Source organism: Portunus trituberculatus, chromosome 18 (genome assembly GCF_017591435.1).
Source record: "Portunus trituberculatus isolate SZX2019 chromosome 18, ASM1759143v1, whole genome shotgun sequence".
Classification (NCBI taxonomy): domain Eukaryota; kingdom Metazoa; phylum Arthropoda; class Malacostraca; order Decapoda; family Portunidae; genus Portunus; species Portunus trituberculatus.
The window spans coordinates 24351426-24370985 of NC_059272.1; the positions used below are offsets into that span (position 1 = coordinate 24351426).

The following is a 19560-nucleotide window of genomic DNA, read 5'->3' on the forward strand; positions in this document are numbered from 1 at the left end:
TTATGGGAATATTTCAATAACTTCTACCGCACACATATTTCTTAATTTGCATGCTAACGGCAAAATAGATGTTCAGAGTTTTGATGGCTAATATATGCAATAGTTATCACGATCCGAAAAATACCTTGAAAGGGAAAAGTGGCAATAAAAGATACCAACCTATATTTAAATGTATTATAATGTAGACATTTTTGGGGGAAAAGGTCGCATGCCTAAATTTTTATAGCTACTCTATCGACAAAAAAAAAAAAATAATAATAATAATAATAATAATAATCTCATGGCATCTGGATAATGAGCTTCAGTTAACTTTTTACTTTTTTTTTTTCAAGATACAAGATCAATGCTGCCTTTAAAGTCGCACCTGTACAGGACGACGAAGTACAGTATAAAAGTTCAAAACCCTACATGACTATATACATATGCTATAATCGATGCTTTGAATGCAGGAACTGACCTAGATGAAAAGGTGTAGCTACCTTGTTGCTACTCTTACCCGAAACAACACTCCTGGATTACATTACTAAGTTATTGCATCTTTAACAAAACTAAAAGAATAATAATAACAAAAGATAGAAAATAAATAAATGTATATCCCCTTGTAACATGTCCTCTATTTGTTCTTGTTGCAGTTTTGTCCAATATACTCGAGAAGGTTACCATACACATGAATGACACACCATCAACCAACTGTATGATGTATATAATTGTTATTCATTATATTGCACAAGACCAGCAGCACACCGCCCCTTGAGCAGGGTGGAGCGGAGGCGCATTTAGGCGAATTATCAAGCGCCAAAATATCAATTAACTTGCCTTGTGTTATCATCTTGAGATGGGGACACTAAACTGAACTCTGTTCCAGGACATCGCATGCCCTCTCTTTGTCCCTCTACTAACGCATATGGCAACTTTTATATATTCTTATTATAAATAAAGTAAAAATCTAGTAATATAAAACAAATAGGTAATGCAGCTCTAACGTTGCTGGGAAACATTCTAGTTCGTTGTTCAGTCTCAACTATGAAAGCATAATAATGATAACAAGAGCTAACTAAATATATTTCAACTCATGATGAATCACTCAAATGCCTTAATATCAACATTATATCACACTAGACTTATCTCAATAATGGAAAAATTGCACATTTTAAGTAAATACAGAATAAAAAGCATTATAGCTGAGAATATAGAAGAAGCTATAGTTCTTTGTCAATATGTTAAGATTCATCATAAGAATATTGTATATTGTTTAAGAAAGAAAAAAAATATCCAAGATAAGTTTTGATAACATTGGAGTTTCAGTACAAGAAACATTCAATACATAATGTGAAACATTGTCATCTTAAATAGTTAGATGCCAAATGTAAGGTAGTAATTTTGTATACAATAATGCAGCTTACCATTCAAGTTTAGTTGTGGCATGTGCTGGTATGATCTTTATACTAAATATATAACTGCATGCTTTAACATTACACTGATGTCATACTGATGGTTTGAAGTACATACTATGTCTTTCAGTGTCAGTAATGATTATCAATTATCAATGAAAAATAAGCGCTTTATCAGTTCCACAAAAGCCATGCATAAGTACAATAAATTGTATATTATATATATATATATATATATATATATATATATATATATATATATATATATATATATATATATATATATATATATATATATAATGTTTATGGAATTACGATGTCAGCATTCTCCAATGCTCACATATCAATGAATGTCATTTCTTTATAGTGATTCATAACAAAATTATGACAATTAGGCAAAAAGGCAGATCATGAAAGTACAGAGTTAGCCTTTCTTTATCACAAGAAGACTTGCTTTAGTTTCCATAGTTGCTCATGACATGAGGTTGAAACGGACTGTTTTTCACTTGTTCATCAACACCGGTAAGCAGAATTGCATTGATTAAGTGAAAAGAGACAGTGACAAACAGTCTCTATTTTATCACACATTACTAATAGTTAATTAATGTACCCTTATACATATATGAATATAATGGTAGACTAAATCTATGATGATTATGAAATCCTAACATAATAGGTCTGCTATAAAAAATATGCTTACTTTGCAACAACTAACCACTAGAAATCTAGACTCTTAATTTATTTGAGTGAACTATAAATGGCATGTTCCTTCCCTCCAGTGAGCAGTACTTTTCATGGGTGTCTTTTGTTCTTAAATATCACATAAATTCAAAATTCATAGAAATAGTTTTGTACCTCAGCATGTTAGAAATTTAACAATGCTATATGTACTAAAATGGGAACGGACCCACATGCATCAATCTGATGCACATTAATCCCAGATGAAAGATCAAATTTATGGCACTACATACATTAGAAAAGAGCACATTATAAACAGAGGTAACAAACTGAGAGGTAAAAATAAAATGATAAGAACTCATCTTTAGCAAGTGAAAAGCAAGTAAAGAGAATGATATTATACAGTGAATGAAGTGAATACTGAATTAATGAGTGTTGGGGTTTAAATGACTACCACATGATGATGAATGATATTGACATGAATATGAAACAATGTGCCAAATCTAATGTAAACTTTGTAAATGTTATTTTTAATTACAGTATGATTTTTATTTTGTATTTTGACCAATATGGAGATGATAAGTAAATAATAGTCAATACACATTCACATTTTTTTGTTCCACTGTATCTAGCATATACTTGGAATCTTGTTCTTTGTTTTTACATGGCATACACATGTATGCAATATACATTATTTCTAAGCGTAGATATATACAAACAAGTACACTAACATAAAAGATGTTGAATGAGCAGTTACATCTTAAGTGCCTATCATCTTTTCTCTAAAGTGAAACAGCAGATGATAAGCTTCCTTCCTATGTAGCATAATCATATGCTATGAACAAGCCAATAATAATATGATGGGTAAACTTAAACATAACTGCTCACCTAACATCTTTCTTAAAGTTTGAAAACTTATTTATGTGCTTTATTCTCCTATCTAGTAACTTAATTAAGTGCATAGCTGTGCTTGCTTGTACTGTTCTTAAAAAAAAATCTTTATAAAATTACCCAAGCATTGCACAAGTTTGTTTTCACACAAATTAAAAACTTTTCAGGTGTTCCAAGCTTGTCAATAAGAAAATCAGTTTTGTATCTGAAGCATAAAGTTGTATCAAACAATACACAAGATGGCTTCAACATTCACAAAGTCCATGAAATTGTCTATATGAATCAACAAAAACAGATCAAGAACTGTTTATGCATCACTCATTTCTTTCACTGACATTGTGGAGTCTCTTTTTAATTCAAGCTTTCATTTCTATTGCATTACACTCTTGGTGCTTCCTCTTGTTTCTCTTTTCTTCCCATTCTTTGATGTACCGGAGGGGAATGCACATAACTCCAGACAAGGCAAACAATCCGCCAAATACATAGAAGCTAATATCATACGTCTTTGTAAGATCCACAAATGCACCTGGTAGGAAAAAAGTAAAATATGTCTTAGAATATCACTAATTTTAGAGATACAAATTTTATATAAAAAAGCTCAAATAATTTTTCGGTGTACAGTACATGTTCAATTATTCATTATTCAAAAGAACTGAAGAGTTTAGAACATGATACTTACAACTATTCATAAAACAATGTTACTTGATATTTTAACCCAATTAATGCTGAAGTAGATATTTGAGATCAGAAATAACATGGACATAGATCATAAATAATATGACAGTTTATTATGAAGTAGAAATGGATGAAAGATATGAGGTAAAGTATCAATTGTTTTGTAACATTACATGGAAAGCCAGTGAATGGCTCAAAAATTACATTTTAGCAAAATCTTGCATATGAATATAAAACCTGAAGATTTAGCAAACAAGCTATATAAATCTACACAGTAGAATGACAAGCTATCAGAACTGCAAGGCATAGAGCAGCTGTTTTAAAGTAATGGTAGTGATTACAGCTACTATGATACTTACTAGTTATATAATGATTGACACGTTTTCTATATTTCTAAAGAATAGTTCTGTACCAATCATACATTCAAATTTAAAAAGCTATAAATTACATTATGAACTTCCCAACTGCAAGTTATACATGCTGAATTTAATTGTTTCAACACAAACTTAACCTTTACTCATTATCCATACCTGCTACTGGACTTCCAAAGATGCCTGCAATGCCTTGGAATAGAAGCAGGAGACCAAAGGCATTAGTTAACTTTTCCAACCCAAGTAACTCGACAAGAAGAATGGAGCGCAAAGAAGCAAATGCAGCTGAAAAGAGAAGAGTTAACATTGAAAAAATCTTCCCCTATACTTTCTCACTATCAGCACCACTAGTGAGCACAGACTGTAATAAATATGTATTTTGACACTGTAAATGTAATATAATCTACAGTTCAAGAGTCCACAAGGAAGATTTCAAACTAATTCTGAGACACAGAGTAATCAATTAATAGCATTTATGATAACCTGTGTCTTCAACTGCAATTTCTATTTTTCAATAATCATCCAAAACACACCATAAAAATCAGACACTGGTAGGAAATAAAAAGTTTAGCAATTCCGAGGATTTCTGAAGATATATAAAGAAGTCTGACTTACCTACAGATAACCCAAAGGCCACAGAGTATGCCAGCAGGAGTGACTCATTGACAATCATTGGAAGAAGCATGGTTGCTCCACCTCCCAACATGAGGGAAAAGTTGTTCACATACAGAGCATCTACCTGAAAAACATATATACATGCCAAACTCTACTCCTCTATCTAAAATTCATAATTATACAAAATCTGCTAGTTCTAAGATCTAAATATGTGAAATTTGGAGAAATTATTCTGAGTTGATATTGATGAAATGATCAACAAATGCTTAAGTATTGGGGAAGAACAAGAAACATCCATAAATGGCCATCTAAACCAGAGAGCATGTTGCCACCAAAACACTGCTTGCATTTACTCTGCTTACATAATATCATAAATAAATGATCAATAACTATTTAAGAATCATCCAATATCCAATAACTAAAAAATTGATAAATCCAAAATTTTGATATTAGCAGTAATGATACTCATGCTCCAAATACTATCACGATAACATTCACCTATGCTAAAGTCTTGCTTACATATACTTTGTCACATTAAAAATACTTTATGTAACATTTCTATATATTTCTTATGAAAAAAAGAGAACAGGATACCTCTGGATTTAAGTTGATATATAAAAGAGAGAGAGAGAGAGAGAGAGAGAGAGAGAGAGAGAGAGAGAGAGAGAGAGAGAGAGAGAGAGAGAGAGAGAGAGAGAGAGAGAGAGAGAGAGAGAGAGAGAGAGAGAGAGAGAGAGAGAGAGAGATACTTTACCTTAGGATGATCGGAGACCCAGCCACACACAATCCTACCAATGGTATTGGTGATACCAATGGTAGATACAAGGGTGGCAATGGAATTCTCACTTATCCCTTGCTGTTCTGCATAACCTAATAATCAGAAGAAATGCTTTTCAGTTAAAAGAAATAATCAAAGCTACAAATATATCATATAAATTAAATATACATTCATTTTACACAAGAAATCTATGGTATTATATAAATTCATATAGTGCTCAAGATTTTTTTGTCAAAAATGCATTTCAGAGTGACAACTCTACCTGGTAAGAACATGAAGGGAATGAAGAGAGCCATGAGACTCATAAATCCAGCCAATCCCAACATAATGAAAGTAGGAGAGGAGAGGAGAGAGAGGTCAAACATGCGGGAGATTATGTTGGTGATGGAAACAGGACAGCATTTGCACCTGTTCCTTTCCTCTTCCTCCTCCACTATCTCCTTCATTGGTGGCAGCTGTGTCACTGACTGGTGGTACTTCTCAACTGACTCCTGGTGGATAAAAAAGTTAACAAATTTTATGGTGAAGATTACTATCAATATATACATTTTTAAGTTACAAATTTTCAATGAACAAAGATGCTGTAGGAAAATAGTAAAAAACATTCAGCCTACATTCTATAAATGACACTATGTATTCAGAAAAAAGAAGCAAGTAATAAAGAAAAAACAGAAGTGTAACCTATTCCCCACAGCAATCTCCTTCTTACATCTTCACTGATATGGATGATATAATGTTCATCATACTCACTTTATTGAATTTGACTATTCAAAACATTACAAGACATCTGTCATAATCACACTTTGCATGGAGTATGGCAGGCTCCAGAAATTATCCTTACATTATCAAAAGTAGATCAATATATACAGTTATTTGCTTGGTTGATCCCACACTAATGGCAACTTACTGAGCTCTTGTACTGTGGAAGACGACACATTGATCCTGAGTAGAAGATATCATCACGATAGAATGGCCGTGCCGTCTCCGTACGCAAAGCCAGCTTTGAGGGCCGCCGTAGGTGCTCTGATGAACAACGAAAATACATATGAATCATCATGATCCAACAAAGCACTAGTGCATTCACCACATACATCACACCACATACTATATTCCTGTTATTTCCTGAAGTTTTTTTTTTTTTTTTTTTTTTTGAGAAACCAAAAGTAAGATGTTATCACATCCTTAAATTTCACAATTCTATGAAAAAGAAATAATTAACATTGAATACAAAACATTTCTTGAATTGTCACTCACCCACAGAAAGAAGGTTTGTTTGTGCCAAGACTGGAGCACTCTTGTTTCGAGGACAAGGACTAGTGCCATCATTCTCAGGGTTATAATTAGGGATGGTGCCATTGGCCTCAGTCTCCTTAGCCTCATTCTTCATCTGAGTTTCATTTTTGTTGTCATCAAGCACTCTATTCTCATCCTGCTTGTTGACATCTTCTTTCACACCATCACTGCACTCTAATAGTGAATGTGAAAACCAAATAATAAAACTTTAGAAAGAAAAAACTTGCAAATCAAATTCAGCTTCAGCAATCATAATCAGAAAATTACTATGATTAGGGTTTACAGTATTTAACCATTAAATCTATGAAGATAGATAGCAACAAGATATATGGTCAAACGAATTTATACCTTCTAACTCTGTTAACTTTCTTTCTTTATTGAATCTCTTCCCACACTGCATGGAAATGCATCGGTGATAATGACTGTGACAGTAGTGCTGATACTTACCAATGAGAGGAGTTTCAGTTTCTTCCTTGATGGGCTCAGGGCTTGTCACCACAATACCTGGGAAGCTGTATCGCTTGTGCATGTTGCCTCCATGCCTTTCCAGCAGAGTCTTTGCCACCATCTTATTTGTTGCCATCTATAAAAAGAAATATCATGAGTAAGGTGGTGGTATGGTATAGTGTAATCCACCAATATCTTCAGGATCTGTTTATGCTTTTCTAGAAAAAGCACAGTATACATACAAAACCATACATCATACAGTATGTATGGTTACTGCTGATGCCTTCAATACAGCAAATGCTCCATTACTTTGCTAAAGATACACAAAAATTTACAACTTACCAAAATAAAAATGATAGGTAGATATAGGGAGGAGTATTTTCCAAAAGATTGCCATGTGTTAACTAACTGGTATCTTCCAGCTTCCCATGTGCTCATATTGTTTACATTAAAAATTTTTGCACCTGAGCACTCAACTCTCAGCTCACCAAGTGACTGGTCATTAAATTATTACTAAACTAACAAGCAGTGTGAGATGACTTATTGTGGGAAGAATGTAATGAAATTACATCACACACACACATACATTAACATATATTTTAATGAGTACTGTCACCACATACAATTATAAGTAGGGTGAGATGGGAGAGCACCGTACAAGGGGATGGACTGTTTTGACAACACTGTGAGTAGACATGATGCTTGCAAACCAAAATGGCTACTACTTTTCCTCCTATGGCACAGCTTGTGGATTGGAGGGAAGAATCTAAGATTTTTGTGGCATCCAATGTAACTTCAGATATTCATATACCTATGTAGCTTCATAATTTTAAATGTAGTGTGATATATGTGATATCTGAAGATATATCTAGGTTTTATCCAACCCCATTGTCGTGATATTGGTTTGAAAGCAGCATGGTTAGGAGGGGGTGTAGCATACAAGCTGTGTGGGGGTTGTAGCTATAAAATGAGATAGTGATAGATTAAAGTTACAAAACTAGCTCTTTTTTTCAACTGTTTTCATAAAAAACAATATTGGATGCACATATGTTTTACTTTATACAATAAAATCATTTATAATACTTCTTGTTGGTATTGCAGGGATAAACTAGACATGTGATACTGATTGCCAAGATACAGCAGTCATGTCTCAAAAGATACTCCTACTCTCTTGTTTGTTCATTAATAGAAAACTTGAAATAATGTGTTTGTTTAAATTTAGACAGCAGCATTTCATTCATTATAATTTGTAGTTAATTTTGGGAGAGGTGAAAATAGCATACATGAAACATCCCCATAGTATGTACGAATCATTCCTACAAGGGGATATGATTCATCCACAAAATGGAATTTTTTTTGTTAAATTGTCAAAAAAAGACAACAATTTCATCCTGATATATTTAGCCAAGTGTTGTAGGTATCCCATTCCTTGAAGATTATTTCTGACCCACAATCTTATATCATCAGGATTTTAATCTGATTTTTCAGTAATAATTTTTCCAGTAATAGTATGATATACCCCCACCTCACACTAAATGTTATCTTATAAAAATTTTCATAATGCATTATATATGTATTTGTCATGTAATGTTATAGAATAGATATATATTCTATCAGTTTGAGCAAAACATACTTTCCCTGGTTCCCCATCATAGAAGGGTTCTTCCAGGTTTGCTCTAGAGGGAGTCTTGGAGTTCATAGAGGTCATGGACAAGGCAGATGCACATTGTTTCATCTGTTCATCCCTTGCACGCTTGATTCTGAAGACAAATATAGATAATAACACACATGAAGATTTAATTATAAAAGAAATTACACATTGCATTAGGTAGAGTGAATGTATAGTCTCAAAATAACAAATGATGATTTCTGAATTTTTCACATGAAATTTTAAAAAATCGAAATTTCATAAAACTTGAAATTCCAAATAAAGTTAGTTTTCTGTGTATCTAATTTTCAGCATACTATCTTTCAGCTTTAAAATAAAAGTATTTCTCATTCTGTCTCTTTTTTCAAATATTCTCTCTAGCATCCATAATAGGAGTATAAAATTTTGTGACTGCAAAATAATACAAAATTAGTATAAGCTACCAATAACAAGTTGGCATGTTATAATCACTACATCATTTTCTTTTACATGATGAATAGCTACCATAAAACTAAATTTCTTAAAATTTTATATTTTTGTGAATTTTCATCCATGATCCAAATCTACTAAAAATACAGTTTACAAAATTAATGTATTCTACATGATCTTGATGATGAAAAGAAACAGCTTTCATGGATATGGAATGATTGTGATATCATAGATTTATTGTGCAGATAAGCAAGGCACACCCAGAAAAAAAATATTAAGCTAAAACAAATTAAACTGCCAGAAACCAACACTTCAGTGAGCCTCTTTTTTAATGGCAATTTTTCTTGCCCTTAGCTGGTTCCCCTCCTTCACTGCCAAGTAATTATTGATCACATCAACATAGTATTTCATACTTATGTACATAATAATACTGAATCCTATGCATTAAAAGAATGTGATGATGTATTTAATTGAAAAATTACATATCACTAAACAAATAAGCTTTGTAAATTAAATTTCCATATCTTATGTTCATAATCAGTAGTCTCTACCCTACCTCATGAGCAAAGGGGTGCCAGGTGGCTCCAGGTCATCAGTTGTGAATTTAGTGGTTGGTTTGAGGGGGCGGAAGGCCAAACCAAACACTACACAGCTCAGAGTGATTCCTGAAGGACAACAAATAAATCATGCAAAATTTTTAAGTCTATTATTATAAACCCAAATAAAAGAAAGCCTACATATATGTTCACAAGTTAATGCTCATAACTCCTGAGTCAAGAATTTCTTTTTATATCTAAGGTCATGGCTTTGATACTCCAAGACATAAACAGGCACATGAACATCAAATAAGTTCAAATCTCATTTCTGATATGTTCTCAATCAAAATGAGCTTTTCCTACAACATTAATTTCCTAGCAGGAAGTGCAAGGAGATAAGGAATGTGCCTACTCACCTGCATACACCACAAGGGTCCATCGCCAACCAAAGGATGGGATAAGGAAACTGTTGAGTGCAGCAAATATAAAGGTGCCAATGCCTGACCCACATACAGCAATGCCAGTGGCCAGTGCCCGTCGCTTCTCAAAATAAAACCCAGTAGCAATCACAGCTGGTACATATATCAGCCCAAACCCAATACCTGAAAGACACCATATAGTGCATAAGTAAGGATTCGTATCACTCCTATGTATTCATCATCCTATTTATAGACAGTTAACTATAGAGTTTGTTGGGCAAAATCAAAGAGTGAATAAGATATTGGCTGACAAGGTAAAGAATTCTCTGGCAAAAAAATATCTATAAAAATTTGGAATATGGAAAGATTGTAAGTGATTCATAAATCCGGTTTATCATCAAATATCTAAATGAATATTAGCAAAATGGCAAAAAAGGTGTGGTGCAGTTATTAATAGGTAAATAGTGTAAGATGAGTTAAAAGTTCATATATCTATTAAGGAATCTTCAAGAGAAGCGGAAGCAGGTGCTAACAGTAATTAACAAGTGATGACATTAGATGGGGATGAGTAAAATTGCACAAAGTTATGTTTGTAATCAAATTACAAGAGAAATAGAAGAAAAGGCTGCTATTGTAGCTAACATTGACTAAATTGTTAATGTGAATGAGGAGTCGATTTCAAAGAATTAGCATACTTTTCAAAACTGATGACTAAGTTCAAGAAAAAATCAGGGAAAGTTTAATAAGAAATCTGTTTGACAGTACAGTATCTAGGCAAATAGCACACACACACACACACACACACACACACACACACACACACACACACACACACACTTCAACGATATGAGAGAGAGAGAGAGAGAGAGAGAGAGAGAGAGAGAGAGAGAGAGAGAGAGAGAGAGAGAGAGATTTACACAATATCAATAACCTACGTAGACTACATACACTACTAATAAAAACTTTCACTCACCACCGACGATTCCAAATGTAAACTGGAGGTAGTAAATGGAGGTGGCAAAGGAAGAAATCCCAAAGGCCACTGAAGAAATCACTCCACCCAATATGCAAACGGTTCGGAACCCGTAGGCATTAGCTAAGGCCGACACAAATGGACCTGAAATGCATGGAAGTCATTACGCAATGTCTCTTAACTTTACCTAATACACCAAGAACAGCTTTCTAAAGAGTATGATATGTGATGAATCACTGACACTAAGAATTACAAACACATGAAAACATTGAAAGTACACACACACACACACACACACACACACACACACACACATTATATATATATATATATATATATATATATATATATATATATATATATATATATATATATATATATATATATATAGAGAGAGAGAGAGAGAGAGAGAGAGAGAGAGAGAGAGAGAGAGAGAGAGAGAGTATATCTAATACTAGACAGATAGATCTAGTTGGTTTGATAGAAAACAATGTTAGTTTCAAAAGTTCGCCAATAAAGATTGGTAGTACAAACAACAAAGTATTCGTAAAGAGTATCACAAAAATAGTAGTGCAAGTAAACAAAAATATTTTTTTACATTTCTATTTCTCTCCCAGATCTAATTTCCAAGTTACTGGTTACTCAATAAGACATCGAATGTTGAATATATAATAGTGCAAAAGGAAAAGTCACCTGACAAGAAAGAGTCGCCAAAAGCTAACTCCTCGCTACATTCAGTTCTTATAATCAAACCTAAATGAAAAACTTCCCAAGATGTCAAAGCAGCTTCCCATACCAGAATCAAGCTGGCTCAAACGACCAGCAACAGTACACCACGGCGTCCTGTGAGCCGGGAGACTTGACTCATGCCTGGGGCTCAGTTACTGAACGACAAACCGGAGTGAAACTATATTTCTCAGTAATCCTATATTTCCATTATCCCGAGCTATACACACACAGAGAGAGAGAGAGAGAGAGAGAGAGAGAGAGAGAGAGAGAGAGAGAGAGAGAGTCCTACACTTCATTAAATTTTAGGGCAGGACAGCAAACTTAATCCAGCTGCACCACAACAGTACGTGGTGCGTCATACCATTAGACATTTGTTTACCACCACATAACCCGAGGCATTGAATAACACGATCCCAATATGAACAATGCTGTACAGTGCCACGGTGACTTTCCATTGCGTGATCCGACTGGCTTTGATGTTCAAATCTTTTACATGTTATCCGCAAAATACTTTACGGTTATCTCATACCGAAAAAGCTATATATTCAAAGTAGTAACCACGGATTTTCTAAAGTTATACCACTGTAAACAAGAATAGCTTTATCGGTATGAGGATGAAAAATTACAACAGGTCATTCCTATGCCAAATATGGCCGTTTATCTCCTTAGACATTTTTAGTGAATCCAGTTTCCCACACCAACTAAACCTAAGTCTCCTTTGAATAAATAAACCCATACATCATGAAATTTCCATAAGCCACTTCGCAAAAAAAAAAAAAAAACTCCGTCACACACACACTACATAATTAACACTTAAAACGGTGGTTATTAACCCTGGGAAGAGCGCTCCCCATCTAGTTGGGTGTCAGTATTTTGTAAAGGGAGGGCGAGTCCTTTTGAAAAAGCAGGAATTTCCCTAATCATATTTAGATTATCATTCTCTTTAATAAGAGCATGGTCAAGTAAAGAGAGGTTTCTAAAAATGCTAAAGTATCGCTTTTCTTTTCATATATGGGAGGGAAATGTATTCATAGATGCAAGGGAGGCGTGGAGGGAAAGACAGATTCCTAGAGGAGGCGTGGTAGTAAAACTGTTAAGAACCAATGATTCAACACATGAGTGACAGATGCAAGCGAAAGGTCAAAACAGTGTTCCTCACCAACAATGAGGTAAAATCCCCCAAGGAGGGAGCTGACCCAGGCCACGTCTGAGGTAGACACCCCAAATTCCTCTTTAAATAGATGTAGCAACATTCCACAAGAAAATATGATGCCGTCCACCACAGCATTACACATGAAGGAGGCCGCTACTACCACCCAGCCCCATCCTCCGTCTGGGGGTACCACGTGGGTCGCCTGCAGGGATAGAAAGGGTGAAAATGTGTTAGGAACTATACCAACACTAACACTTAAAACTAATAATAATAACACTCACCATTGCTAACACCGTCTAACACTCACCTCAATAGATAAATACAAGCACTCACCACCACTAACATTAATACTCACCAACACAAATACTGCGACATTCATCACCACTAACCTTCACCATTGCTAACGCTAACCATCACCACCACTAACACTAACGTTCACCACTACTAACAATAACGTTCACCACCATAATTACGGTTTAGCACTCACCACCACTAACAATAAACACAACACTCACCACTACCACCACTATCACTCACCAGCACGTCCACACCAGAGTTTAGAAATATGCTTTGAACATGTTCCGGGAAATTATGTTTCGAACATGCATGCGAACCTGTTCAAGACATTCATTCAAGCAATGATCGGAAGTCAGCGTGTACAGGCCTTAATTCACCACCGTCTAATACTTACCACCACTATCTCCACTTCGGGCTCATCGAATTCCTCGTCGCTGGCACCGATCTGGAACTGGAACTTGGCGGGTTCGGAGGAAGGATCCTTGGCGGGAGTGTGGGAGTCGTCCATGTTTGTGTCCAGGAGGGTGACGCTGGGGCTGAACACCTGCAACACAACACACTCCACTTAGCCCAAGCAGTGCTGATAAGTAGTCAGGCATGACGTGTTTATCTGTATTGCACTTCATTTTTCTAGTCCGCAGATTAAATTAGTAAATGACACACTTTCGTCTTGAATATATATATAAAAAAAAAAAACCGCTATGATACATTTATTCATGAGAAGAAAAATAACCTTGCATTTAACTTTACAGTCAAGAAATCTGAAAACAAGTGCTATCACTGAGAATAAAAGCCCATGACACACATACCTATCACTGAGAACAAAAGCTCATGACACACATACACTGTGTTCCTCAACCCTAACTAGAGAATGAGAGTCCACACAAGCACTGCCACTATCTTCATGCTTTTCTAAAAGGGCTCTGAGTGCCTCTAACTGACTGAATGTTCAGGTCTCAGTGAGTCATGAGCGCGCGTAATCGTGTGGATGCACGAATGGAATGTTTCCATGGAAAGTTTCGGAACATGCAAAACGAGAACATAAAAAAAACCGTGGATGACTTTGATTAATCTCATATTGCGTAAAACGAAGGAACGCTTTCAGCTGTACTGTAAAGGCTAGAAGCGTATTCGAGTTTGCCCTGGCTCTGTGTTTCTGTATTGTTTTACCACAAAGGCTACAACCAAAATAGCTGAGGACATCGACACCATTGATCGAATCTGATGACGTACCGAGATACACGTCAGAGCTAAACTATGCACTATTCCTGCATGACTTTCATGTGAAATTACATATATGCAGCGTATGGCGAGAAAGAATGACCATCAGGCACTGTTATCATTATCACGATCTCCACCACCATCGTCGTAACAAATTCACCACCACTAGTCGTAGCATCATTACCTACATCAAAAACAACATTGATGGTAAGAAAAGCAATCTAAACAAACAACGCACCACGCAGATGCTTAGCACTGGATACTTACAATTTATTCGATTTCAGCCCCAATTACTAATAACTTAATACCATAAATAAAAAGTGTGTTATTGAAGTAATGATAAGAATTATATCTAGTAAGGTTAACGACCTTACTTGATGCGATTATTAACTGATAAAAAAAAAGTCACATAAAAAAATAGAAACAAATTCACACAACCCAAACATTCTTGCCTTTCACTTCCTTAGATATAGAGGTCGTATCTTAATTATTTTCATCCTCTTTTCCCTCCTTATCATCCCTATCAACATTTCTGTCCGCGTCATTTGTACCACTAACCACAACGCCATTTAGTGAGAAGTCGTAATTGGTTACACACACACACACACACACACACACACACACACACACACACACACACACACACACACACACACACACACACACAAAGAAGGATCAGACCTGTGTATGGAGAAGAAAACACGTAGTATACAAATTCATCTTGCAGACCAAAAGTGGATTCACATCGAAACGATCTTCATCGATACAGTGTTGTCTCTATACAATCTTTCCCTACATGTTCAAGGGTTCCTGTCCGAGGAAATCGAGCCAAGCACTAGCCACACTCAACAAAAACATACACTTTCAAGATACTGTGACCCAATTACGTATTTGGATTTAAAGAGTATCATATACATAAGGAAGACTAAAGAAAAAAAAAAAAAAACAGGCGGTTCTTGTACACATGGCAATTATATCCATCTATCCTTCACCTCTTTCCGTAAATTCATTTAATGTTCTCTTTAAACTATTTTTTTATTCTACACCAATGGCTTGCTGATGATTGACTATATTCAGTCATTTAATAATTTTATCTATTTATTTGAGAACCAATATTTCCCGGTCTCCTTTTTAAAAATACAACTTCATCGAGCCTGCTGCAGTCTTGAGAGAGAGAGAGAGAGAGAGAGAGAGAGAGAGAGAGAGAGAGAGAGAGAGAGAGAGAGAATTTTATTGCCAAAGTACAGCTTAAACATGAGGCACATATATACATCTTTATATAATGGTTAAGTCTGGCAAGTCATAAATGACTCTCTACCAGACATAATGATACAATAACATGTCTTGCCTAACATTAAACAATGGCAAAAAATAATTTCTATTATAAAAATAATTTTTGGATGTTGACACTGTTGCCCTACGTATTACTAACAAGTTAGATATGTGGCAACAATGTTCATCACCTTGAGAGAGAGAGAGAGAGAGAGAGAGAGAGAGAGAGAGAGAGAGAGAGAGAGAGAGAGAGAGAGAGAGAGAGAGAGAGAGAGAGAGAGAGAGAGAGAGAGAGAGAGAGAGAGAGAGAGAGAGAGAGAGAGAAATGGCTCCCTATGCAAATGCACTGATCAAACTCATTTAATCTCATCTCTCCCCTATCTGGATTAATCTTCACATGGGCACGATACATATTACCAATCCACTCTATCCTTACTTAGCTGATTTCTATCATACCGAACAAGTTTTCTCCCTCCTCCCATCACTGTACGTAATTACTCTACCTCAATCATCTTATAGGAGGCATGAAAGTAATTTACAGCTGAAGGTTATCGAGGGCACAAGTTTGGTCTTTTGCTATAACTCAGTTTATGCAAAAATAACTTTTTCGGACACTTGTTTGCCTAGAGGAGGGTATAAGCAACATCCTTCATGCTAATTATTTGTGCTGGTCAAGTGGTGTGTGTGTGTGTGTGTGTGTGTGTGTGTGTGTGTGTGTGTGTGTGTGTGTGTGTGTGTGTGTGTGTGTGTGTGTGTGTGTGTGTGTGTGTGTGTGTGTGTGTGTGTGTGTGTGTGTGTGTGTGTGTGTGTGTGAGAGAGAGAGAGAGAGAGAGAGAGAGAGAGAGAGAGAGAGAGAGAGAGAGAGAGAGAGAGAGAGAGAGAGAGAGAGAGAGAGAGAGAGAGAGATGCATACGGTGAGAAGCAGATATCAACAATGAAAAATAGAGAGGAAGGGAGTCAGACACATGCACACAATAAAACCATAAATCTATATGAAAAATTGAAGGGGTAAAAATAAATAATTGTAAAGCAGCAACGTTGAAGCTAAGTCACGTCTTCAGATGTGTCCAGGAGGGAAACCAAGGACGAAGAAACAAGAGCAATAATATTATCAATAATAATAATGATAATACAAGAAAAAACTCGGAAAACATGTTGCTTCGTAAAAAATCATCACGATTTTTTTTCAGATGTTTTAATATTTGGTACACCGCCAGGTGGAAAAATAAATAAATAAATAAATAATGAGCACGTGAATGTAAAACTGAAGAAGTATGAATGCGAAATTTTAGAAGAAAAAATAAATAAAAATGAAAGGCAATAAAGAAGATGCAATTTATGTGCCTTTTCCTTCTACATTTCAAATCTGAAATAAGTATACTTAAAAACATCACACCCAGGTCCAATACACATAAATTAGGAGAGAGAGAGAGAGAGAGAGAGAGAGAGAGAGAGAGAGAGAGAGAGAGAGAGAGAGAGAGAGAGAGATGCGGGTGGATACAATTACTATAATAAATATGACAAGATGTGTGATTAGTTTCGTCAGCCTTACATCTCACTCTTCAAGGAGGGAGGGAAGGACAGGGGGGAGGTGGACATGTAAGAGGCTTTTATCTCCGTTTGTTGTTGAAGAGTGAGTGGTGACCTTGGCAGTGGTTGGTGAGGATAAGAGTGAGGGTGTTCTGGAGGGCATGGTAGAGGGGAGCATGATAAACAAAACATGTAACAATATGTACAATGTTTATCCAGTTTTTCTTATTATTCTTATTATCATTATTATTACCATTGTTATTTATGTAGTGTTTGCCTCTGTGTCTATGTTCAATTGTCTGTCTTCATGTCTGTATGTCTGTGTGTGTTTGTCCGTCTGTCCTCTGTCTATATCCCTGTCTGTCTGGTTCAGTGGTTTATCTGCCTGTTTTTTGTCTGTATATTTGTCTGTGTTTGTGTTTAGTATGTCTATCTTTCCTATTTGTTTCCTTGTCTGTTGGTCTCTATCTTTTTTTACTAATCCGTCTGGCTACAATACTTTCTCTCTCTCTCTCTCTCTCTCTCTCTCTCTCTCTCTCTCTCTCTCTCTCTCTCTCTTATCCAATCACCCACCCACACACACAATCTCGCTTCCCCACCACAAAAACGCACTCACTAGATAAAAAAGATCATAAAATCTAAAGTACGGTACATCTTCGAATCCCTCGCACACACACACACACACACACACACACACACACACACACACACACACACACACACACACACACACACACACACACACACACAAAGAAGAAGAAGAAGAAGAAGAAGAAGAAGAAGAAGAAAAAAAAATTATCAACATCAAAAGAAGAAAAAATATCCGTTCCCAATAATTGCATAAGTGAAGAACAAAGCATGAAAATAAACAAACAGTCATTCCGTTGGAGTAAAAAGAAGTGTGGGAAATTCACAAGTTGTTCTTCAAGATAAAGCGTTCATTCATGATTCATAAGCTTTTAACCTTTAGATCGAAAGTAAATCTGTATATTTATTCGTTGATATTTGGTAGTTTTATATGAGAGAGAGAGAGAGAGAGAGAGAGAGAGAGAGAGAGAGAGAGAGAGAGAGAGAGAGAGAGAGAGAGAGAGAAATATCCCACATCATTACTTTTTCTATGGAAATCAATTCACACAGCTCTAATCATTAAAGGGAAGCCATTGCTCGATAGACTTTCAGAACAACTTGTTTCTCTATTTTTCCAACTTTTCTATCAATCAAGTGGCTTACGAGAAAAGTGATGGTGGCGTTGGTAATGGGGATAAGTGGCCGTGATAAGTGACAATGAAGTGCTGACGATGAGATAATAAACTGTTCTGCAAATGTGGTGTTAACTAATGCTCTTCACCCTTTAGTTACATAAAAATATTTGTCCATTACATTTCATGTTTGAGAATGAAAGCTAAGGTGAAGGAGTAATGTTGAAATGTTACAGTATTCGTAATGGTGAAAGATTGAATGAAAAAGGGTTAAAAAGAAAGACATGGTAAATAAATACTAGGGTGCTCCTGGAGGGAAGACATGGTAACCTAAATAATAATGTGATTTAGGCCGTACTACTGAAATTAAAATATTGCAAGTAATCTAATAATGTTGGGAGAATGTGTTACTGAGGAAAAGCATAGTAACACAAGACGAAATGCGTAGTAAGGAGATGGTGAAGGGAATACAGTAACATATGTATAGGTGGCAATAAGAGTTAGTGAGGTGAAGACTTGGTAACTTAGTAGTAATGCTAGAGAGGGAAAGGGTATTTTTGGAGAGAAATTTGTTACCGTAGGAAGAAATGTGGTAAAAGGAGCAAGTAAGTGAGGCAAGACACGACAATATTAGAAAAAAAAAAGTTCAAAACCTAAAGAAGCAACTGAAGACTATAAAAAGAAAAAATAAGTAAAATATCAATATCATAAACGTATTATAACTAATAACCAATTCACGTACACAAAGACTCTACTATCACTATTATGTCACCTTTACGTGTATATCTCTAAAACTTCACTTAACGATAAGGAAAAGATTAAACGAATGTTCAACCCTACCATGCCTCTCTGGGCCTACAATAAAACGTGGGTTCTCAGAGGAGGTGTATTAAGCTGTATAAGCTGTTTGTTCTTAGCAAGACCTTCACTAAATGGATAGGTCAATAAACAAGATTCTCTCATCTACTCTCTTATCATATCTAACAAGAATATAAAACCTCCGCCTACAGGAAAG

At 35.5% G+C, this 19560-nt stretch overlaps 1 protein-coding gene across 7 annotated transcripts in view; it reads right to left on the reverse strand.

Annotated features, from left to right (window-relative positions):
- Nucleotides 1-305: 305 nt before the first annotated feature.
- LOC123505472 (monocarboxylate transporter 5-like) overlaps nt 306-19560 on the reverse strand; it is a 53319-nt gene continuing 34064 nt past the window's right edge. For all 7 annotated transcript variants that reach the window (XM_045256804.1, XM_045256805.1, XM_045256806.1 and 4 more), the window contains 14 exons: nt 13718-13867; nt 13033-13228; nt 11145-11288; nt 10169-10354; nt 9773-9881; nt 8773-8899; nt 7140-7275; nt 6654-6866; nt 6307-6422; nt 5662-5890; nt 5376-5491; nt 4622-4745; nt 4166-4291; nt 306-3486 (listed from right to left, as the gene is read on the reverse strand). In XM_045256804.1, coding sequence (XP_045112739.1) covers nt 3317-3486; nt 4166-4291; nt 4622-4745; nt 5376-5491; nt 5662-5890; nt 6307-6422; nt 6654-6866; nt 7140-7275; nt 8773-8899; nt 9773-9881; nt 10169-10354; nt 11145-11288; nt 13033-13228; nt 13718-13867 — 2142 coding nt within the window. In that variant the 3' untranslated portion in view covers nt 306-3316. The remainder of the gene's footprint in view (nt 3487-4165; nt 4292-4621; nt 4746-5375; nt 5492-5661; nt 5891-6306; nt 6423-6653; nt 6867-7139; nt 7276-8772; nt 8900-9772; nt 9882-10168; nt 10355-11144; nt 11289-13032; nt 13229-13717; nt 13868-19560) is intronic.